We start from the raw sequence: 24,555 nt of genomic DNA on the forward strand, positions 1-24,555 counted from the left end.
AAGCAGAGTCCGACCGGGTATTGTCAGAAAAGATACAATTGGAACAGAGGAGACTTGAATTTGAGGAAAGGGAAAAAGACAGAGAGGCAGGAGAGGGAGAAAAAGAGCCTTCCAGAAGGAAAGTAAGGAAAAAGACAGGAGAAGGAACTGGAGAAAGAGAGAGAGAGAGACAGGAGAGAGAAGAGCCTTCCAGAAGGAACGTGAAGTAAAAGAGAGACAGGAGAGAGAGAAAGAACTTTCCAGAAAGAATGAGAAGAGAGCTGAAGCGGCTTGAGTTAGCTAGGGGTCGACAGAGTAACCAAGTGAAAGCATGGCCAATATGGAGGAGTGTAATTCAGGGCTGGGTACAGAATTGTTGAAACTATCTCAACTAATCCCAAAATTCAATGAGGAAGATGTGGAAACATTTTTTGTGTCCTTTGAGAAACTGGCAAGGCAGATAAAATGGCGATCTGAGACCTGGCCTCTTTTATTACAAAGCAAGCTAACGGGAAAAGCCCATGAGGTTTATTCTCTGTTGCCAGATGAGAGTTCATCAAATTATGAACTGACAAAAAATGCTGTCCTCGTGGCAAATTAATTAGTACCCAAAGCCTATCGCCAAAAGTTTAGAACCCTCAAGAAGCAAGCTGATGAAACTTATCTGGAGTTTGAAAGAAGTAAGCAGCTGGCTTTTGACCAGTGGCTGAGGGCTCTTAAAGTACAGCTCAGCTATGAGAATCTCAGAGATGTAATTCTGTTAGAAGAATTTATAAACTCTCTCCTTCTCTCCATAAAGACCCATGTAGAGGAGCAGTGGGTTCAGAGAGCCCAGCAAGCAGCCGTTCTGGCCGATAAGTTTGCTTTAATTCATAAGTCGGTTTCCCAGGGGAGAACCTTTCCTAGCCACCCTCACAAATCCGAAAAGGACAAACGGTAGGAAGGTGATAGGAGCCCAAGCAGTCCTGGGAAAGAAAGAAAAGCAGGAGACACAGGGGCACATTCTCTCAGTGCAGAAGGAATCCTGAAGGAGAGCAAACAGAGCAAGCTTTAACTGTAGTAAGAGTGCAACTCAGGAAGCTTACTACTGCAAGTGCAGGAAAATTTAATAGGATCCCTGAAGGTTATCAGGGTTTTGTGTCTGAAGGGAAAGTTACACCATACCCCTCGAGTGGGGCAAGGGGGGACACAAGGGCCACTAGATCCCTTTTACTGGGAAAAAGCCTGACCTTTCCCCCAGGGAGTGCAGTAAACTCCAGAATGGTGGTAAATGGTATTGGAGGGCAGTGTATGCCTGTACTGTACACCGGGTGTACCTGGAGTGCGACCTAGTTTCGGGACCGGTGACTGTAGGGATTGTCCCTAGTTTGCCTGTGGACAGGGTTGACCTGCTTCTAGGTAATGATCTGGTAGAGGTGAAGGTGGTAACTTCCCCAATAGTGATGGAGAGACCGCAGGAAGTCAGAGAGACAGGGCAGTGGCAGGAGACGGTTCCCTGCAGTTTCCCTGAATGTGTAATGAGTGGGGCCATGATCAAACCAACTCCCCCAGAGCAGACTGCATTGGCACTGTAGGGAGATGACCATGAGGTCTGCCTGTCCGAGACTTTCTTTGGAAAGTTCGAAGACCCAGGGAATGAGTTAAATGGATTTTCCTTAGCTGAGGCTCAGTGAGCCGACCCAGTATTGTGAGAGTTAGCACAGGCTGCCCAGTCTGAAATGTGAAGCAGAGGGAGTCCCTGATTGCTACTATTTAAAGAATGAGGTACTGATGAGGAAATGGAGCTCTCCTCACAGATCTGAGAGCAAGAAGTGGACAGTTCACCAGTTAGTGGTGCCGCAGAGGTACCAGAGAGAAATATTAAGAAGGGCCCATGAGACTACAGTGGCTGTACATGCCGGTACATGAAAGACCAAGCCCGCATAAGACATTAGTTTGACTGGCCAGAACTCCACAAAGATGTGGTGGAGTACTGCAGGAGTTGCCACATGTGCCAGGTTGAGGGGAAACACCAACCTACAGTGAAACCTGCATCCCTAAGTCCTGTACCGCTGTTAGAAGGACGCTCCAGAAGAGGGCTGGTAAACTGTAAGGGACCCCCACTGAGAACAAAGGGAGACAGGCAGGCACAAGGCTCGCAAAAGGTTAGAAAGGGAAGGGGTAAAAGTGACCCATAGGGCAGGTTAAAGGAAGTTCGGGAGGAATCCTGGATGGAAACCCCTACTGTCCAGTCAGCCAACCCCCAAAAATGTGAAAAGTTAGACCCCATATCCTCCTATGTAAATGCAGACACTAGAAGCACCCTGCCAGAGTTGCCAACAGAATTTATAGGAACCTGTAGAGACAAAGAAAGACCTCTAGGGGGCAGAGAAACCATGAAGGTGATGCCTCACCTCGTTGAAGTGCCACAGGGGAGTGCAGTAGAGTGTGTACAAATATCTGCAGGAGTGTCCCAGAGGACAAAGGGGAGTTTAGCAAAGAATCATCCCCCACAGTCCGAAAAAAAGAGAACCACCCATCCCTTGAAGTCAAAAGTCTTTGCAGAGCACTGAAAGAGAGTTCAGGATAGATCCACCCACTACTGACTCTCCTGAGAAAAAAAATACAACTTAGGGATAATTAAATCTAACCCTCCCTCTTTGCTGACCTCAGCAGGAACAGAGACTTGAGGCTGTCATGGAAATGGGCAAACTGACGAAAAACTTTCCCAAAGAACCACATGTTTATTGGGATGCTCAAAAAGGGGCAATTTAAGCAGCACTGCCACAAAGAAAAGACACGCTGTAATAAGTTTTAGGATTTATGAATGAATTTGAATGAATGAGTTAGATGAGTGTTTTTTCCCTATATTTTCTCTCTCGACTCTTTTTAATGAAATGCACCTTTTTACAAATCGCATTTCATTCCACTGGGTGTGGAGGTGCCATGCTGGGCCCCCACCTGCCAACAATGATGCATCTTAATTTTGCCATATGGACATTAAATTTCAAATTGCTGCTGGGAAGAAGAGAAGGCCTGTTACAAGGGCTGCTAGACACTTAGCTGGAAGACGTTTGCATACCAGTAGGAACAAGAGAGGTTACTTCCCTTATCCACTCCTCCTAAAATGAACTTTGGTCACCATGTATTGTGTGTAAGAGGAGACATTCCAGGATCTGCTAGGGCAAGAAAATCCACAAATACAGAAGTGGTTACACCTGCTGGCCAACTTGGGGAGCTTTTTGGAATTGTACAGACATCTTGAGGGAGAAACTGTTTGCTCCTGGACTGACAAGACCTCGCCTATCTGCTCCCATCTTTTTCTGCCAAGTCTTGGACACACTGATGACATGGGAACCTCAAGAGAGGAACAAGGTTTAAGAAGAATACTGGGCCCCACTGAAAAGCAAGCTCTACCTACAATCAAGGACTCTACAGTGAGCTCGAAGAGCAGTAAGCAAAACCATCTTCAGATATTGCCTCAAACTTTTCCACTTTATTTCTTCTGCTCTTCTCTGTCTCTATCTGCATGTGTGTATCACGTATGCATGCTAGCTTGAATTAGAGTTTAACTTTAATAAAGTTCAACCTTTCTTCTTTAAACCTAAGAAAACCTGTGTGTGCTGGTTTCTTCGCCTTACAATTGGAAAGCAGTGAACAAGGATTCACCAAGGGGGAGCTAAAAACAGTGTGTTTAAAAATTAAACCCGATGATAAGACCAGGTGAAGGCTGAGAGGAAACCCTAGACCCCTTCTCACCTGGTCGTAACACTGGCCTTCAAAAGTAGTCCAGCGGCATTCAAAGCCCCTTGGATGTAAGTACTTTCTTAATTAAATCTAACCTCTGAATAGAGATTCTAGCCTTACAACATAGAACATTACAGCGCAGTACAGGCCCTTCAGCCCTCGATGTTGCGCCGACCTGTGAAACCATCTGACCTACACTATTCCATTTTCATCCATATGTCTATCCAGTGACCACTTAAATGCCCTTAAAGTTGGCGAGTCTACTACTGTTGCAGGCAGGGCGTTCCACGCCCCTACTACTCTCTGTGTAAAGAAACTACCTCTGACATCTGTCCTATATCTATCACCCCTCAACTTAAAGCTATGTCCCCTCGTGTTTGCCATCCCCATCCGAGGAAAAAGGCTCTCACTATCCACCCTGTCCAACCCTCTGATTATCTTATATGTCTCTATTAAGTCACCTCTTCTCCTCCTTCTCTCTAACGAAAACAACCTCAAGTCCCTCAGCCTTTCCTCGTAAGACCTTCCCTCCATACCAGGCAACATCCTAGTAAATCTCCTCTGCACCTTTTCCAAAGCTTCCACATCCTTCCTATAATGCGGTGACCAGAACTGCACGCAATACTCCAGGTGCGGCCGCACCAGAGTTCTGTACAGCTGCAGCATGACCTCGTGGCTCCTAAACTCGATCCCCCTACTAATAAAAGCTAACACACCATATGCCTTCTTAACAGCTCTATTAACCTGGGTGGCAACTTTCAGGGATTTATGTACCTGGACACCAAGATCTCTCTGCTCATCTACACTACCAAGAATCTTCCCATTAGCCCAGTATTCTGCAATCCTGTTACTCCTTCCGAAGTGAATCACCTCACACTTTTCCGCATTAAACTCCATTTGCCACCTCTCAGCCCAGCTCTGCAGCCTATCTATGTCCCTCTGTAACCTACAACATCCTTCGGCACTATCCACAACTCCACCGATCTTCGTGTCATCCGCAAATTTACTAACCCACCCTTCTACACCCTCATCCAGGTCATTTATAAAAATGACAAACAGCAGTGGCCCCAAAACAGATCCTTGCGGTACACCACTAGAAACTATACTCCAGGATGAACATTTACCATCAACCACCACCCTCTGTCTTCTTTCAGCTAGCCAATTTCTGATCCAAAGCACTAATTCACCTTCAATCCCATACTTCCGTATTTTCTGCAATAGCCTACCGTGGGGAACTTTATCAAACGCCTTACTGAAATCCATATAGACCACATCCACGGCTTTACCCTCATCCACCTGTTTGGTCACCTTGTCAAAAAACTCAATAAGGTTTGTGAGGCACGACCTACCCTTCACAAAACCGTGCTGACTATCTCTAATGAACTTATTCTTTTCAAGATGATTATAAATCCTATCTCTTATAACCTTTTCCAACATTTTACCCACAACCGAAGTAAGGCTCACAGGTCTATAATTACCAGGGCTGTTTCTACACCCCTTCTTGAACAAGGGGACAACATTTGCTATCCTCCAGTCTTCCGGCACTATTCCTGTCGACAATGACGACATAAAAATCAAGGACAAAGGCTCTGCAATCTCCGCCCTGGCTTCCCAGAGAATCCTAGGATAAATCCCATCTGGCCCAGGGAACTTATCTATTTTCACACTTTCCAAAATTGCTAACACCTCCTCCTTGTGAACCTCAATCCCATCTAGCCTAGTAGTCTATATCTCAGTATTCTCCTCGACAACATTTTCTTTCTCCACTGTAAATACTGATGAAAAATATTCATTTAACACTTCCCCTATCTCCTCCGATTCCACACACAACTTTCCACTACTATCCTTGATTGGCCCTAACCTATCTCTAGTCATTCTTTTATTCCTGATGTACCTATAGAAAGCCTTAGGGTTTTCTTTGATCCTATCCGCCAATGACTTCTCGTGTCCTCTCCTTGCTCTTCTTATCTCTCCCTTTCGATCCTTCCTGGCTAGCTTGTAACTCTCAAGCGCCCTAACTGAGCCTTCACGTCTCATCTTGAAGCATATATTTTCAAAATAAACTCTACCAATTCTGTAAAAGCAAAATACTGCAGATGCTGGAAATCTGAAATAAAAACAAAAAATGCTGGAAATACTCAGCAGGTCTGGCAGCATCTGTGGAGAGAGAAGCAGAGTTAAAGTTTCAGGTCAGTGACCTTTCATCAGAACTGGCAAAGGTTAGAATATAATAGGTTTTAAGCAAATATAGCAGTGGCGGGGCAAAAGATAACAAAAGGGAAGGTGTTGATAGGACAGAGTGTCACAGAGAATAACTGACCAGAAGGTCACAGAGCAAAGGCAAAGGGTGCGTTAATGGTGTGGTGAAAGACAAAGCGTTAGTGCACAGAGGGTGTTAAATGACAGAACAATGAACAGCCCTGGCCAAAAGCACAAACATGGAAAAAACAGCGGGCAGGCAAATGGTAAAAAAATGAATGATGAAACAAACTAAAACAAAATAAAAAGAAAAAATATTTTTTTTAATTTTTAGTTTTTTTTAAATTTTGTTTTAGTTTGTTTAATCATTAATTTTTTTTACCATGTGCCTGCCCACTTTTTTTTCAGGTTTGTGCTTTTGGCCAGGGCTGTTCATTATTCTGTCAATTAACACCCTCTCTGCACTAATGCTTTGTCTTTCACCACACCATTAACACACCCTTTGACTTTGCTCTGTGACCTCTTGTCAGTTATTCTCTGTGACCCTCTGTCCTATCAACACCTTCCCTTTTGTTACCTTTTGCTCCGCCACTGCTATATTTGCTTAAAACCTATTATATTCTAACCTTTGCCAGTTTTGATGTAAGGTCACTGACCCGAAACATTAACTTTGCTTCTCTCTCCACAGATGCCGACAGACCTGCTGAATATTTCCAGCATTTCTTGTTTTTACTACCAATTCTGTACCGGTCATATTGCTTTACTTTGTGCATCCATTGCTACCAAGGTGGCTTGTTGTTAATGGGTAGAAGAGTCCAAGCTGAAGGATTGAATTCAGTCCCTAAATCTATGTTGTTTTGTAAATTGATGCGTGTGCATATTAAAAAAATACATAAACTAAAATTGTTTCTGCTGTGTCTCCTTTCAATACTAAACTATGAAAAACGTAATAGTCTGAAAGGGATGTGGTTTTCCAGGAAATGCAAAGTGTTCGACCTCTGTCCACATTTCAGATATCTCCTTAGGCATCAGGACACCTGGAAACGTCAATGATGTGGTGATTTTTAGAGGCACCCAAAGCGTTACACAATTGAATAGCGGAAATATTTGGAGTTTATAGACATGCCTGCTGCCTATCTCTTAATGTCTTGGTTTAGCCTTCAGTGCTACCTGTTCTAACAGAGACACAGTTGCTCTTGGCTGAACTTGCACATGGTGAATGGTTACAATGCAGCATTGGTTAAAAAGCTGTGGGAACAGATTGCTTACCTGCCCTCTTGACTGGGGTGGTGAATGGTCCAGGAAGACCACAGAGGTGAAAAAGGGGGAGAAAAATAAAAAATAAATAAATACAAGTGGACAGGAAGTGATCTACATAAATACAGAATGGGTAAAAATATGACAATTCATTCATATTTGAGATGAGAAGACTGTGAATCACAGAATGATACAGCACAGGAAGCCTTTCAGCCCATCGTGCCTGTGCCAGCTCTTTGGAAGAGCGATCCAATTAGTCCCACTCCCCGACTCTTTCCCCATAACCTTGCAAATGATTCCCCTTCAGATATGTATCCAATTTCCTGTTGAAAGTTACTATTAAATCTGCATTCACTGCCCTTTCAGACAGTGCACTCCAGACCTTAACAACTCACTGTGTAAAAAAACATTCTCCCCATCTCACTTCCGGTTCCTTTGCCAATTATCTTAAGTCTGTGTCCCTTAGTTACTGACCCTTCTGCCACTGGAATCAGGTTCTCCTTATTTACTGTTAATAATTTTGAACACCACCATTAAATTTCCCATTCATCGTCACAGCTCTAAGGAGAACAATCCCACTTTCTCCCATCTTTCCAGGTGAAAATCTGAACTAACAACAGAAAATTTTGGAGGTCAGTCAGCATTTTAAAGATAGAGGAGAAGGTAACATTACAGGCGTAATCCTTTATTAAAACTGGTCATATTCCGAGGAATGTCTGACCACTTTCTCTTTCAGACACTTTGATTTGCAGTGCATTTTCCATTCTTGTCTGGGGTTCGACTCTGACAGAGCAGTAATACAGGAATCAGACTGCAAAGAGGCTGAGTTGCAGCCCCACTATCACAGCAGAGCTGATATCTGGGTGCAGGAGAGGTTGTGCTGGTCAAACAGGCAGACTTTCACTGGCTCAGCATCTCCCAGTTTCACTGACTGCACAAGCCACCTGCCTCCCCTGTACTTGGTGCACAGTATGCTGAATGACTCATCTTAGAACTGTGAGGAAGTATTGCACATAGTATTGGGAACAGTATAAAAGTAATATTCTCTCAACGAGTTCTGCATGTCAGCTTTTATGCGGCCTGTAATTCAGTTAGGAGAATTCCTTTTGGCTACCCATTTTACTGCAAGCATTTCAATTTTAAATCACTTCAAGATACTTGCACATCAAATAAATGGGAAGTTTAAGCCGATAACAGTTGCCATCATTAAGTGCTGAGGTAACACTAACGAATGACTGTGCTGTATAGTGTTCTGAGATTGTTCGAGCCAATATAAATCGCTCAACCAACTGCAAACAGATATAAAAACAGAAATTGTTGGAAATACTGGGGCAGGTCTGGCAGTATCTATGGAGAGAGAAATAGAGTTAATGGGCTGGATTCTATGAGCCTGCAGCCAATGTCGGCTGACAACTCAAAAAATGGCGGCCCGCCAAAGAGCCGCTGCAATCATTTAAATAGCCGGGGTGGCCCACACCCCACAATCACACGGAGGGGCCGGCTGTCTGTCTCCGGCAATGGTGTCAGCTGCCTGTGCGCTGGCGCTGATGCCTTTTAAAGGGCAGTCAGCCCTACCGGGAAATTTAAATATTTAAAGATGTAGTCAATAAAATTAAATAAATACAGTTAAATACATTAACTATTTGCCCTTTCCCCCCAAAACACTTACCTTTAACATCTGACCTCTCCACCTGCAAACTGCACAAAGTTTAAAGTACAACCCTTCTGACCATCCCCTACACCCACGACATTTATTTGACCCTGTTCCCCCCGCCCCCGCACTGATAAACCTACCTCCTCCCCCCCACCCCGCACCAGTGTGGCGCCTCGTTGCCCCGACTGGGGATCTGAAGGGATGGGAGTGTTGGCCACTGTGCCGAAGATCGCAGCGGGCCATCAGGATCTGACTAAGTATATGTAAATGCATTAATTTTCTTAATTTGAATATGGTGTTTGTGGTCCTGTTGCCGAGCAGCCAGGGGGGTGGGGAGGGGGGTGGCGGTGGTGGACTGCCACGGTACCTCGCTGCCGCCGGGAGGATCGGGTCTGGCCCTGCCAACAGGTCTGTGGCAGGCCTCATCCAGAGCCATCTTCAGACACCCCTCGATGTCAAGGACTGCTTAAAATCCAGCCCAGTGTTTCAGACCAGGTTCTGACGAAAGGCCATTGACCTGAAGTGTTGGACTGAATTTTTGGGGCCCAAAGTCGGGGAACAGAGGTGCATGGCCCTGACATGTCAATTTCAAGGCACCAAACCCGGCGTCAGCAATAATCACCAGGACAGGGGGACAATGGGACAAGAATCCTGCTCTCCACCGAATTGAGGACAATTAAAACTAATTAAAAGTTTGTTAAGAGCTTGTCAAGGCTAGAATTTAAAATTTTTAAAAGGTGCGGACAGGTTACTCATGCTTCAGAAACTGACCAGCTGATAGAAGGCGGGTAAAGATTGGGGAGCCAATCATGGCTGCCCCAGGGCATCACCCCTGCTCCATAAGAGTGTCAGTAGGGCAAAGGGGGACTGGGCACTGTGTAGGTGGCAAGGAGAGTGGGCACTCAGCTCAAGGACTTTGAATGGGGTTGGAACCACAAACCCACCGCACCCACTGTGGCATCACAAGGGTACAAGAGCAGAGGACAAGGTGCCAAGGACAATGGGGCAGCAATGTGCCCAGAAGGAAGGCCCCAACTGACAATGGGGGCACAGCTGTCAGATTTTGGGCCCAGTGGTGATGAGGGGCAACACCCTCAGCGGAAAGCAACACCTGACATCAGGAGGGCATGAGAGTGGAAAGAAGAGCAGGAAAGCAATGGAGGCCAATCCTTCAACACAGGATCTACTACTGATGACGGAGCTACCTGGAGATGATGGAGAACCAGTGCTGCAGGAGACTGCGATTGTCCAGGCAGAGGGTCACAGAAATCTGTGCCCTCATCGCTGAAGACCTCACACCTCACAGCAGTGATCGCCATGTCCTGCCAGTGGCCATAAAAGTCACTGTGACCTTGAATTATTTGCTTCTGGTTCCTTCCAAAGATCAGCTGCGGATTTCAGTGGCATCTCAAAAATGGCTGCACACCGCTGCATCTCGCTGGTCACTGATGCGCTCTTGGCCAGAGCTGGACATCACATTCATTTACTGACAGACATGGCCTTGCAGGGATATAGGGCGTTGGGTTTTGTCTCCATTGCTGGATTCCCCCAGGTGCAGGGCCTCATCGATTGATGTGACCATCAAGACACCCAGTGAGATTTATCAACAGGAAGGACTTCACTCCCTCAATGTCCAACTGGTCTGCGACCACAACAATAACTTCCTCAATGTGTGCGCTCACTTTCTTGGCAACTGCCATGACACCATGATCCTCCGCCAGCCCTGGCAGCCTCAGATCTTCACTCCAACCCCCAAGGTGCATGGACGGATCCTAGGGGACGAGGGAAATCCCTTGAAAAGACAGCTACTCACCCCTCTGTGAGAGTCCCAGACAGCGGCACAGAGACAATACAACTAATGCTAGCTGCTCAGGAGTACACCCATTGAGCAGGCCATCGGGTTCTGAAGAAGCAATTCCGGTGCCTGGACCGGTCAGGTGGCTCCTCCCAATACACTCCTGCAAGGATCTCGGTCATTGTGGTGATCTGCTGTGCTCTCCATAACAGGGCCCTCGAGAGAGATGTGGACCTTGAAGACAGTGAGGTCCTGGAAGGAGACAGCTCATCGGGGGAGAAGCAGGTAGGAAGAGAGGAGGAGGAAAAGGCGGTGGAGGGGGCTAACATTGAACAGAGAGGTGGCCCTGCTGCATGACGAGGTGGCCTCTTCCTGCCACTCTCTGGGAAGAGGACCTCCCTCCTCTCCCTCACGGCCTCTAACATGAGACCCAGGCGGGCATCGATGAAGCGAGCATCTGCCCTGCCTGGGGTACCAGGCCTCCAGCTCCCCTGTGTCATCTCACCTCCCTCTGGTGCAGCTGGGGGTTTTGGTACAAACTGCCGCTCTCTCCCTCAGGATGACCAGCAGCCTCAGTGATGGCTGCCATGGGGAGTCTAAATCATTCCCACACTTCACCTGACCCTCTCCGTTCCTTCCTCCACTGGCTCTCATTGAACGGGAAACCCGTCTCCATAACAATTAAGGGCTCAGCCATTTGAAAATCTGAACTTTCATCAGTTTCCCCCCGGAGGCAGGTTTCTGACCCAAAAACAGACTTGGTTCCTGTTTCCCACCTCTGTGGTGAAAATTCAGCCAGTTAACTCTGATTCTCAGCCCACAGATCCTCCCAGACCTGCTGAGTATTTGCTGCATTTTCTGTTTTTATTTCACATGTCCAGCATCTGCAACAATTTGCTTTTGTATTCCACCTAAATCAGGTTTCTCTCATAGCTGTTTCTGCTCAAATTGGCTGCTGTGTTTCCTATATTACAAAAGTGACTACACTTCAAAAATTAATAAATTGGCTGTAAAGTGCTTTGGGATGTCCTGAGCTTGTGAAAGATGATATAGAAATGCACATTTTAATTTTTTTTATTGAGGATAGATTGCAGGCCAACTGTGGTCTGTATATAATCTGCACAAGCTCACAAATTATGGCACTGTATCTTAAGATAAAGCAAAAAGTAATGTTCTGAAGTGTATTACACACTCTTACAGTCTCAGTTGAAACATCATAAACTGAGATTCAAACTAACATGTGTTAGGAATGTAGGTTAAAAACTCTTAACCATGGCATGACATTGCCTCAAACATGCTCCTAAATGTTGCTCTTCTATTTATTATACAAAAAAAAACATTTCTTTCCTCTTCTACAGGCTGATAATGAAGAGACCGTCCTCCTTGAGATTGCTCCCAGTGCCCTGTTTCTCTTTAAATTTATTTCATGTCATGTGAGCATCTGGAGGTAAAATGATAAACTGGACTATTTTCTTCTGCAAGATGAGGTGTCCTTTGGGGGGGCTCAGATCTATAATTCTTCTGTCACTAAAAACAATGGAAATCTGAAGACACACATAGGAAACTCATCTTGCTTGGGGCAACTTTCAGATCTACTGCTCCCTTGCGCTCTGCTTGATTGTCAATAAAAGAGTGGTTTGAAAGGACTGTGCAGCCCAACTATCTCATCTGTGGTCTACCACATGATGATGATAATAAAAAGGCCTGATTTTAACTGAACCCGCCTGGTGAGAATGGAGCACCTTTGAGTTGGATGCCTGATCTTCAGTTACATCGAAGACAACGGAGCGTAAAATTTGGGCGTCTGACCCGCACCTGCCCTAACCTGCAGGTTAGGTTAAAATCCTGGCTGACGTAGCAGGAGAGTAAAGAAAGAAATTGATGCTAACCATGATCCGGGCATGACCATTTGGAAAAGTACCAGCGGTATCCCCAGCTATCGGATCCTGGCAGTTCCTCAACCGACATCTAACAGCATCTTGAACCTGTTGAACAGAATGATACCAGGAAGTAAATTAGTAAACTGAATAACCAACCATGGATGTATTTATAACTTGCTGGAATTTTAGAGTAGGACAACTGGCGTACAGCCAAAGTAACAGACAGCACAAAATGCGGGTTACAAGTTGCACTATCAGGTAACTCTGTGGACTGTGGAAAAATAGGAAGTGGCAATATGGTTTGTATCATCATTATATTCCGTCACTTAAGTTTTATCAGTTTAAAGCAATACCTTAGAAACATAGAAACAAGAGGCCATTCAGCCCCTTCAGCCTGTTCCAGCATTCAATTTGACCATGGTTAGTCTGTCTCTGAACTCCATCTACTCACCTTGGTTCCATAACCCTTAACACTCTTGCCTAACAAAAATCTATCAATCCCAGTTTTGAAATTTTCAATTGATTCCCAGTCTCAACAGCTCTTTGAGGCAGAAATTTCCAGATTTTCACTATCCTTGAACAGCCTAGCTTTAATTTTACGGTTATGCTCCCTTCTCCTGGAATCTTTCACCAGAGGAAATAGCTTCTCACTATCTACCCTACTGAATTCTTTAATCACCTCATACACCTTCGTTAAACAATCTTGAGTTCAGTTCCTTCCTTGGGAATTTGCACAACTATTAACTCCTTTGTCTGGGGTACAAATCTTCTCTCCGCTTTTCTATTCCATTTTTGGCTGGTTTACCCTGATCTCCCAAGGCCTTGTACTAACCCCAGCAGAGAAAAGCTGCTTCGTGTAACTTAGTACGGGCTAACAGAAGGTTTGTGGTGACTCTCCCACTGACTTTCCTTGCCTATAAGAAGCACCTGCCCTTTGCTTAATGCTTCCCTTGATAATTTGTTGATGCACACAGAATCTAAGTGTGGGGGAATGGCGGTTGGGAAGGCAGGGGAGAAGATGGGTGTCTGCTAATAAGCTTACTCTACCTGACTCTGTATTGCACAGAGGCACGATGCTGACTCAATGAAGTGCTCCCTGTCAGTGCAGCTCCTCGCTGATGACAGTGCACAGAGAGCTGGGAGATGTTCCTGATGTCACCTGCGGCAGCTTGGAACCTCATGGAGAAGTTGTCCATGGTGACATTGACAGTCATAGGCAGTGTCATCCACGCCCTGGTTTGGAGCTGTACATGCGAGTGTAGCAGGTGGCGGAGCTCCAATTGCAGCCTCCTTTGTGAAGTGCAGGTACCTCACACACTGCTTCGCCATCTGGCAGAGACGGGGAAAGTGTTCTCCGCGGCCTGCTTTGAGTATGGACTCCTGCCCTGTGTCCAAATCCATGCTCTTCTCCCAGGCACTCGTATTTTCTTTGCTGCTCCCCCACCTCCTCAAGCCCCAAAGGCAGACCTAACAATTAGTGAAATAAAATAGCTGCAAGGCTAGACAAACAGTCCAGCACCATGCAGGGCAAGTTTATCATGGTGCTAACATAACAGCAGAGCCAGTAACTCCAGGACGCAGATTTAAAATAATTGACAAAAGAAGTAGGGAGGAGATGAGGAGAATTTTTACTACACAGTAAGTTGTTATGATCTCGAATGCACCGTCTGAGAGGGTGGTAAAAGTAGATTCATTAGTAACTTTCAAAAGTCAATTGGATAAATACTTGAAGACATTTATAGGACTATGAGGAAAGGGCAGTGGAGTGAGACTAACTGGATAGTGCTTTCAAAGAGCCAGCGTAGGTAATGATGGGTCAAATGGCCTCCTTCTGTCTGTATCATTCTATGATTCTATGTGGGAAGTAAATATTGGGGAGCATGAAACCATTGTCTTCGGCGCCTGCCACAAACTCTGTTCCATGGCCTCTTGATTCCAAATCTCTCCCCGGAAACTGTCTGAGACTGAACCAAACCATATGCGACCTTGGTGTCGTCTTTGACACTGACATGAGATTCCAATCACTTTTTTTGCTTTTTTCATGGGATGTGAGCATTGCTGGCAAGGCCAGAATTTATTGCCTATCCATAATTCCCTTGAGAAGGTGGTGGTGAGCCGCCTTCTTGAACCGCTGCAGTCCACATGGTGTAGATACAGTGCTGGCGAAGGAGCTTTGGTGAGTTGCTGCAGTGCATCTTGTAGATGGTACACACTGCTGCCACTGTGCGTCGGTGGTGAAGGGAGTGAATGTTGAAGGTGGTGGATGGGGTGCCAATCAAGTGGCTGCTGTGTTCTGAACTGTGTCAAGCTTCTTGAGTGTTGTTGGAGCTGCACCCATCCAGGCAAATGAAGATTATTCCATCTCACTCCTGACTTGTGCCTTGTTGATGGTGGACAGGCTTTGGGGAGTCAGGAGGTGAGTTGTATATCAAGAATATGCAGTCTTCCCAAACACTGACCTGCTCTTGTAGCCACAGCATTTATGAGACTGGTCTTGTTGGAGATGACCATTGCCTGACACTTGTGTGGCGCGAATGTTACTTGTCACTTAACAACCCCAGCCTGGATGTTGTCCAGGTCTTGCTGCATGCAGAAACAGGCTGCTTCATTATCTGTGGAGTTACAAATGGAACTGAACACTGTGCAATTATCAATGAACATTCCCACTTCTGACCTTATGATGGAGGGAAGATCATTGATGAAGCAGCTGAAGATGGTTGGGCCTCAGAAACGACCCTGAGGAACTCCTACACTGATGTCCTGGGACTGAGATGATTGACCTCCAACAACCATAACCATCTTCCTTTGTGCTAGGTACGACTCCAACCAGTGGAAACTTTTCCACAATTCCCATTGACTTCAATTTTACAAAGGCTTCTTAATTCCAAAGTCAGTCAAATGTTGCCTTGGTGTCAGGGCAGTCACTCTTAAATTCTGGAATTCAGCTCTTTTATCCACATATCCGCTCAATCAGTATCGCCTTTGTAACATCACCCAGATCCACCCCTGCTCGGCTCATCTGCTGCTGAAACTCTCATCCATGCGTTTGTTATCTCCAGTCTTCACTATTTCATTGCTCTCCTGGTCAGTCTCCTAGCTTCCACCCTACATAAACTTGAGCTCATCCAAAACTCTGCTGCCTATACCCTAGCCTGCAACAAGTCCCATTCACCCATCACCCCTGTAGTCATGTACCTGTATTATTTCCCGGTCTGGGGAAGCCTCAATGTTAAAATTCTCATCCAAGTTTTCATATCCCTCCATGGCCTCGCCCCTTCCCTATCTCTGTAATCTCCTCCAGCCCCACAAGCCTTCAAAATCTCTGCGCTCCTTCAATTCTGGCCTCTTGAGGATCTAAGATCTGGAATTTCCCCCTTAACTTTCTCTGCCTCTCTACCTCTCTCTCCTGCTTTAAGATGCTCCTTAATACCTACCTCTTTGTCCAAGCTGTTGGTTGCCTGTCTTAATATCTCTTTGTAGCCTGGTGTCAAATCTTGTTTGATAACACTCCTTGCACAATTTCACAATGTTTATGGTGCTCGTGGTTAGACCACACCTGGAGTACTGTGTGCAGTTTTAGTCCCCTTACCTTAGGAAGGATATTATTGCCAAAGAGGGAGGGGAACGAAGGCTCACCAGACTTGTCCTGGGATGGCGGGACTGTCCTATTAAGACAGATTGAGGAAACTGGGCCTGTATTCTCTAGAGTTTCAAAGAAAGAGAGGTGATCTCATTGAAACCTATAAAATACTTCAAGGGACAGACAGGGTAGATGCAGGCAAAATGTTTCCCCAGTTTGGGGAGTCTAGAACCAGGGGACACAATTTCAAAATAAGGGGGAAACCACTTAGCGTGGAGATGAGGAGAAATTTCTTTACTCGGGGGTTGCGAATCTTTGGAACCCTCTACCCCAGAGGGCTGTGGAAGCTCAGTCATTGAATGTGTTTAAAGCAGAGATTGACAGATTTCTAAATACCAATGACATAAAGGGATATGGGGATAATGTGGGAAAAAGGCATTGAAGTGGATTATCAGCCACAATCGTATTTAGTTTAGTTTTAGTTTAGAGATACAGCACTGAAACAGGCCCTTCAGCCCACCGAGTCTGTGCCGACCATCAACCACCCATCTATACCAATCCTACACTAATCCCACATTCCTACCACATCCCCACCTGTCCCTATATTTCCCTACCACCTACCTATACTAGGGACAACTTGTAATGGCCAATTTACCTACCAACCTGCAAGTCTTTTGGCTTGTGGAAGGAAACCGGAGCACCCGGAGAAAACCCACGCAGACACAGGGAGAACTTGCAAACTCCACACAGGCAGTACCCAGAATTGAACCCGGGTCGCTGGAGCTGTGAGGCTGCGGTGCTAACCACTGCGCTGTATTGGATGGTGGAGCAGGCTTGATGGGCTGAATGGCCTACTCCTGCTCCAATGTTCAAGAAAGTTGTATTTTTAGGGATTAGGCATTGAGGCAGACTAATTTTCTAAAAAGATCCCGCAACCAGAGTAGGACTTCTATTTTTATATAATAATTATGTTTATGAGTACTTCTGACACACATCCTGGATGCCTGTGTGATCCAGTATAGCAGATTATACACTTCTGGCCACCATGTTGAACCCTTAGGTGTTTGTTTCATGCCGGCAAAATACATGCCGTGTGATCCAAGTTCCAGCGTGCTGCAGTCTTTCTGATGAAATGCTAGACTCAGTTCCTGTCTGCCAGTTCAATAGGATATCAGAGATCCTATGGTACTATGTCAGAAGTGTTGGAGACTTGTCCTGACAAATATGAGTGGAATGAGATTATTTGGTCATTTACCTTGTCATAATTTGTGGGATTTTGCTATGTTGTTGCTATATGGTGCACAGTGGTGCAGTGGTTAGCACCGCAGCCTCACAGCTCCAGCGACCCGGGTTCAATTCCGGGTACTGCCTGTGTGGAGTTTGCAAGTTCTCCCTGTGTCTGCGTGGGTTTTCTCCGGGTGCTCCGGTTTCCTCCCACAAACCAAAAGACTTGCAGGTTGGTAGGTAAATTGGCCATTATAAATTGCCACTAGTATAGGTATGTAGTAGGGAAATATATAGGGACAGGTGGGGATGTGGTAGGAATATGGGATTAGTGTAGGATTAGTATAAATGGGTGGTTGATGGTCGGCACAGACTCGGTGGGCTGAAGGGCCTGTTTCAGTGCTGTATCTCTAAACTAAACTAAACAACAGTAACTACATGTGAAAAATAATTCATTGATTGTAAGCACTTTGGAACAGCCTGAAAATATGTAAGGAGCTATTTTTGATAGTAAGCCAGTTGCTTCTTGTGTCTTAAGTTTAACTACATCATTTCAACTCTGTTGCAAAAGGCTTTCTTCCAGGTCTCCACCAATACCCTCTTTGTCTGGCCATGAGGGCAAGGACCCATGGATGGATGACAGCTTCATTCGTTTCTATGCCTCTGCAGGGAGAAGCTGCAGCCACTATTTAACATCTCCCAATCTGATGTGGTACAGATGTGGGCACGAGGGATGTCTGTGCCATCTCTGGTGCCATGTGTTGCATTTCAGCCCCACAACACTTTTGGCTGCCCTTATATAAATATGGCAAATGGAAAGGAGGAGTGATGTACGAATTTCACCAATACATTGTAAGAACATAAGAAACAAGAGCATGTATAGGTCATACGGCCCCTCAAGCCTGCTCCTCCATTCAATATGATCATGGCTGATCTTCTCCATCAACCCCACTTTCCCACACTATTTACATTATCCCTTGAATCTTTAGTGCATAAAATTCTATCGCTCCCAGTCTTGCATATGCTCAATATCTGAGCATTCAGAGCCCTTTGGGATAGAGAATTCCAAAGATCGCAATCCTAGAAAAAGTCCAGAAAAGTGATCGTGCTTGTGGGGTTGGTTGTGGGGGAGGGGATGGGGGTGGGGCGGAGGGGAGGGGTGGAGGAGAAAAGAGCTCTTTCGCCATCATGGAATGGGGCAGGCCTCATGGACCAGCTGGTCATTTCCTGCCTGCTATTTTTTTTGTGAGTTATCACTTTCGGCTTCCTGTCAAGCAACAGGGTGCCAGTGCTCGCTGATCACTCACCTCTCTCCTAAGGACACAGTGCACCATGACAATGACAAATCCCTGCAGTGAGTCAAAAACGGCAAAGAGGATCTGAAACAAGATGGATCGTTTGTCAGTCATGGCCAGGACTGCCGACATCCAGGTCAAAGCGAGGAGGGGTAGCACCACACAGGAACTCCACAGAGACGCCCTGCACAAAAGCAGAAAACTGGTCAGAGTTGGCATGGACCTGCTTTGGGCAGACATTTCAAAATGCGTAAGAGTGACATAAATTACACACTTCGAGGTAAAAAAAAATTAAATTTGTGTTTTTCCTACAACGTCAGTCCATACTTTTACTAGTATTTATACTTAATCTATCTCTACTGACACCTTGTTATATATCTAGCACCTTTTCAACAGTCATTTGAAATTAGAATTTTCACGTATTTCCATAAAAAAAGAATCTATGATTACCAAAATAATTGAGCTATTTTTGCGGGCAGTTTATATTTATAAAGTATTAAATCATTTATAGACATATATATATATTTATATATAGATACATATTTAAAATGCTTGAGACTAACATGGCATTACTGGCAGTGGTGGCTGACAAGGCTGTCGTTGAAACAACTCCGCACTTGGAACATTTGAGCGTCAGGCCGCTATGGGGCTCACTCATCTGACTGGAACCAAATAAAAGTTCAACAAAAAAGGAAGAGAAAAATTGCAGCTTTAAAATAAAAGTATTCAGCACCCTCAGGAAGTTAAAAGAAAATAATATAAGAGTACGAATTCTCCATGGTAAATATGATAATTACATTACACCACACTAGTAAGAAAGCCATGCAGAATGTGGATCAATGTCAACACATTTAACTTAACAGCATGCAGTACTATTTAATGCAGGGTAACATTTTCTTTACCATGTCACAGAGGAGCACTTGGCATGAACTTTTAAAATACAATGAATGTTTCAGCATTCACCACCTACCCTCCTCTATGTTTTAGCTTTTTATCTAGGATTCCGTCTCTCGACACGAGTTTATTAAAAACTAAAATGCCGATCACCATGTTGACCTACAAAAAAAGAAATGCTTTTTGTCATCTTAATGCTGAATGGACAACAATGCTGATCACTGTTCCTTCACAGACCCACTACTTTCTCCTTTCAGACTTTAGGTCAGTTGAGTTATATATTATTACCTGCTTCACTCAGCACTGCGACTTTGAGAGATCAAGTCTGGCAGTTAATACAAACAAGGCCACCTTATGTGCAGAGATATATTGGAACAGTGAACATCTGACTAAATGTTCGCATCCAGCATCTGTTTCAGCTGTGAGTTTATGAATGTAATGCATACAATTCTATTTTCAAAATTTCATTTTCAAATCTTTGCACACCCGTTTTCTTTCCTCCTCTTCCACAGCCACAATTTTTTTTGATTGGTTCTCGAGATGTGGGCAACGCTGGCAAGCAATGAATGCCCTGAAAGGTGGTCGTGGGCATTCTCCTTGAACCAGTGCAGCCCTTGTGGTGATTGTGCCCCCAGTCTGCTTGATCAGATTGTACCCCTGCAATCCAGATTTTGCAGTCAGCAGAGCAGTGACAGCGCTCACCACTGACCTCAAAGAAAGCTGCCCACAATGATCTAGCGATCTCTGTAGCACAGATTTCACTTTCCCTGACTTGAATTTGAATCTAGCGCCAGGTCAGAGGGATTTTCAAATGTCCAACAACAGTGATGTCCTCAAGCAGGGTAAGGAGCCAATCACATTGAAGAATTCTCACAGACAGCAAATCAGGAGTTAAAATGCACTTTTTATAAATTTTACAGCAAGTGAAATAAAGATCGGGACATACACATTAGATGCTGAAACAACAATTTTTTTTTAAAAAGAAAAACTATGGAATATTATAATAGAACAATTCTAGGTTATGCTAGTATAAAATTAGTTTTCCAGGGCCAGAGAGGATGTTCAGCAGTAGTTATGACTCAGCATTCTGTTAAAAACCCAGTTACACTTCATTCACAAGGCGTAACTTTTTGTGGCATTTTTAACAGTGATATTACAACATAAATGGGGAAGTTTTCATCAGTTCAGTAATTCCTAAAGATTGCTGTCTGTGAGGACTTCAACAGCAACACTCTGTGGAGGAGCAGGGAATCATTGACAGCAACTTCAGGATATCTGCGTTTGACTACACATGTGCAGATGCCAGAAGTTGCTGTCAGTTTCACAGGGTAATGACAGCGAATGCTGACAGTTGTGCTGTCAGTACAACTGTAAAATCCAGGCTAACATCCAGCCCCCACAACCATGACCACAAGTATTCTGACTGCAGCACATACCATCTGCAACAACAAGTCATGATTACTTTATCACAACTTTTCAGACCCGTGACCTCTACCATTGAGAAGGACAAATGCAGCAACATCATGGGACCACCATCAGTTCCAAGTACCCCTCCAAAGTCACACACCATACTGACTTGAACAAATGGTGCTGCCCCTTCATCAGTTCTGGGTCAGATTTCTGGAATTCCCCACTGACTTCTAGTGTGATACTATTGGGTCCTCACCCAAATCACCCTTCTTCATGGTTGAGCTGAGACACCAGAGTGCCAGCAAGGTCAGCTGGACATTGAAAAATAATGAATCATCAGATGGCGCCAGTGCATTTGTGGTATGGAGTTTATCCTTTCACATTTATTATGAAAGGTAATGTGTTACATATATGACAAAAGTAACATTGTATTGAGGTGACATATATGTGCCAATATGATTCCAACTTTCCACTGATGAGTCAAGGTCAAGTAAGCTTTGACCAATGCATTTAACATCTCACATCCAGCAATATGACTGCATAACAGGTTTTTTGTTCAAAGATTATTCTAATACTGTAATAGGTGAAAGGTGTAAATCTTGACCTATTTTGTAGTACATAGCAGAGTTACTTTTGAAATAACTTATTTGTCCATTGCCAGTTTCCTCCACCATTTTATTTAGTCCCTCTTCTGCTTTGAACCTCCTTGCTTTAGGGCCAAGCACCATTGTCCCTATATTCCAATCTATGTGTAGGCCTGTGAAGAAACTGTCCTTGAGCCAATCTCTAATGCTTGTGTTAAAATGCGACATAGGCGTGTACAGGCATAAATTTGGCAGAAGAATGGTCATGAAGAGCAGCTGGATTGCACTCTTTGGTTTGTGTTAGTCACATTGTATTGACTTCAGTGCATCAGCACAGCAGCCCAGAAACCAATGATCGTCATGTCATCACAATTAAAACCAGTCTAAATATTTACTTAGGCCTCTGATGAACTTGGGAGTGGTAGCCACTGAATATACCCATGAGCACACATGCACATTACATGATGCAGCATCCACATGGGACCCAAACTTGGAGGTAATGATCTCACCATAGGAGAAGGAGTTCTCCCTGAAGACCTGGGCAATACTCTAAGACCCCTGCATGCAGAATCCAGATATCCCCTCCACCCACCCCCCCCATCTCCCTCCTCCAGCCATTTCTTTGCTTTCTAAGGGCACTTAGACAAGCTGGTATTCCTGCATCAGTATTCGTGGTACACACTGGGAGCACACATCCAGAAATTCCACACCTGTTACCTGCAATTTCCTGCAATTCTAATGGTCAGAGTGCAAAAGTCCCTGATATGCACTTCCAGTGAGTTCAAACTGAGTGTTAGTCAGCTGTTCAGAGAAGGCAGACATTGTATCTGCCTGATATCCATGGCAGTGTACTTTACACTTGGAGTGGCTGCACTCTGATCGAGGTGAGGACCCTGGAGATTTCCATTCCTTAATCCTAGTCAGTCCTGCCAGTGTTAAGAGTTTCTCCCTATCTACTCTATCAAACCCCCCCCACAGTACCTCAAGTCGCTGTGCTTTGTTCTTTTCTATATAAAAGAACTTCTAGTGCTAAGTATGTTTCTCTGTGTTCCTTGTTGGCAGCTGTCTTGCAAATGTGGTTGGCACTGAACAGGTGCCCAGGAGGTGGTGAGTGTGGCATGAGTCGATTTCCTTTCCAAGGTATTGTCCCTGGCCCTGCCTGGCACACTGCTGCTTGGGGACATGCGGGCACTGATCCCACATCCTCACCATACTGCAGGAGCCTATTAGGTGGCTTGGTCCTCTAATGTGCTTTATCTACAGATTTTTCTGGATGGGTTCCCCTGGTTTGAAATAGCTAAACAATCACTCACACACACACACAACTGGAGAAATCAGTCACTATATGATACACCAACACGTACAATGACCGTATCATTTCAACGGGGTTTTAACTGGGGTGTGCAGTATTGGATGACAGGAACGCATGCAGATTTGTTTTACCAGAACAACAGCAGCTGCAGGTCCGACAAATGCATATAAAAGACCTCCCTCTAGAGAAAGCCAGCAGCTGTGAACATAAAAATAACCAACACATAATAATTAGAAATGTACATTAAATTAACGATCTGTGGACATATTCAAGAGCAGACAGAATTTTAAACAGTGCAGAAGACTACAATGTCAACGGAATCCCAACATTTCAAATCAATGGGCTTCATTAGTGAGAAACGTACTAAGATGGGAACGTCACTAACTGGCCCAGTCTAGAGTTCAAGCCCCACTCCAGAGATTTGAGCATACAATCCAGGCTGATACTTCAGTGCAGTACTGAGGGAGTGCTGCACTTTCAGATGAGACATTACCCATAGCACTATTCAAAGTAGAGAAGGCTTGTTCTCCTGGTGCTCTGGCCAATATTTTTGCCTCAACCAATATCACAACACCACAAAAAATCTGACCACGTATCTCTTTGTAGTTTGTGGGACCTTCACTGCACAAATGGGACTGCTGTGTCTCCTCAAGTTTTTTAACCATGGGCCTGTCCTAAACTTGTTTTTCATGTTTTTGCTTTAGGACAGAGCTGTTCATTATTCTGCCATTAACACTCTCCCTGGACTAATGCTTTGTCTTTTAATACACTGCCTTTGTTCGGTAACATCTTTGTCATTTAATCTCTCCTGCCCTCTGCCCTATCACACACCTTTTGTTCTTCTTCCCCCTCCCCCTTTACACTTGGTCAAAGCCAATTTCTAACCTTTGTCAGTTCTGATGAAAGGTCACAGTCCTCTGTTTCTCTCCCCACAGATGCTCCCTGACCTGCTGAGTATTTCCAGCACTTTCTGTTCTTATTTATGAAAAGTACAACCTAATTTAGCAGAAGGATCTGGTGTTACCTGTACAACTGCCAACAGAGGAATCCAGTACTTCAGCAGTTGTTATGTTCCATGCTTTGTTTTACATAGAAATATAAATTACAACAGTGCTTTATTAACTGTGGAAGAGCATAGCTCAACTCTGTAGAATCCTGATTCTAAGATGGCATTTACTGATAATGTCCAGGAGGAATTAGGTAATAAAAAAAGACTTTAATTTTAAACAAACACTAGAAGTAAAAATATCCCCGGGTGCACTGTTCATCCTAGATCTGGACATTGATTCAATTTAGCTTTAGTAATTGTTAGTAGGACAAATCTTAAAGTATCTTTTGGAACTAACAGAGCAATACTCTCATAGGCATATTCTACTGGGGATGGTTTCTGCACCAAATTATTTATTGTCTGTGTTCAACGAGATTGGCAGACTTGACGAATTACTGCTCAGAATACAAAGCAATGGCAGAGTATATCAAGAATTTGGGTACGGCAGGGCCGGCGCATCCAATACATAAGCCACAATGACATGTGCACCCAAACTCCTATTACAGTGCACTGTGACCACTGTGCTCAAATTCGCAATATGTGAAGGAATTCTGCACCTAGCGGGCACTAAATCATTAAAAGCAAAATGCACCCCTGAAGGAGGTCTCTACCAGGTTAATAAGTGCTCAGTGACACACTGCTACCCATTGGCAAAATTGGAATAACCCTTCACATGGAAACCCAACATTTTGCCTTTCTTAGCTTGTGTCTTGTTGCT

At 44.6% G+C, this 24,555-nt stretch overlaps 1 protein-coding gene across 1 annotated transcript in view; it reads right to left on the reverse strand.

Annotated features, from left to right (window-relative positions):
* adgrb3 (adhesion G protein-coupled receptor B3) overlaps positions 1-24,555 on the reverse strand; it is a 1,095,571-nt gene that overhangs the window by 76,218 nt on the left and 994,798 nt on the right. The window contains exons 22-26 of the mRNA XM_068020141.1: positions 22,921-22,987; positions 19,560-19,645; positions 19,153-19,251; positions 18,602-18,773; positions 12,500-12,595 (exon numbers count right to left, since the gene is read on the reverse strand). Of these exons, the coding sequence (XP_067876242.1) occupies positions 12,500-12,595; positions 18,602-18,773; positions 19,153-19,251; positions 19,560-19,645; positions 22,921-22,987 (520 nt within the window). The remainder of the gene's footprint in view (positions 1-12,499; positions 12,596-18,601; positions 18,774-19,152; positions 19,252-19,559; positions 19,646-22,920; positions 22,988-24,555) is intronic.

Source organism: Heterodontus francisci, chromosome 3, assembly GCF_036365525.1.
Source record: "Heterodontus francisci isolate sHetFra1 chromosome 3, sHetFra1.hap1, whole genome shotgun sequence".
NCBI lineage: Eukaryota > Metazoa > Chordata > Chondrichthyes > Heterodontiformes > Heterodontidae > Heterodontus > Heterodontus francisci.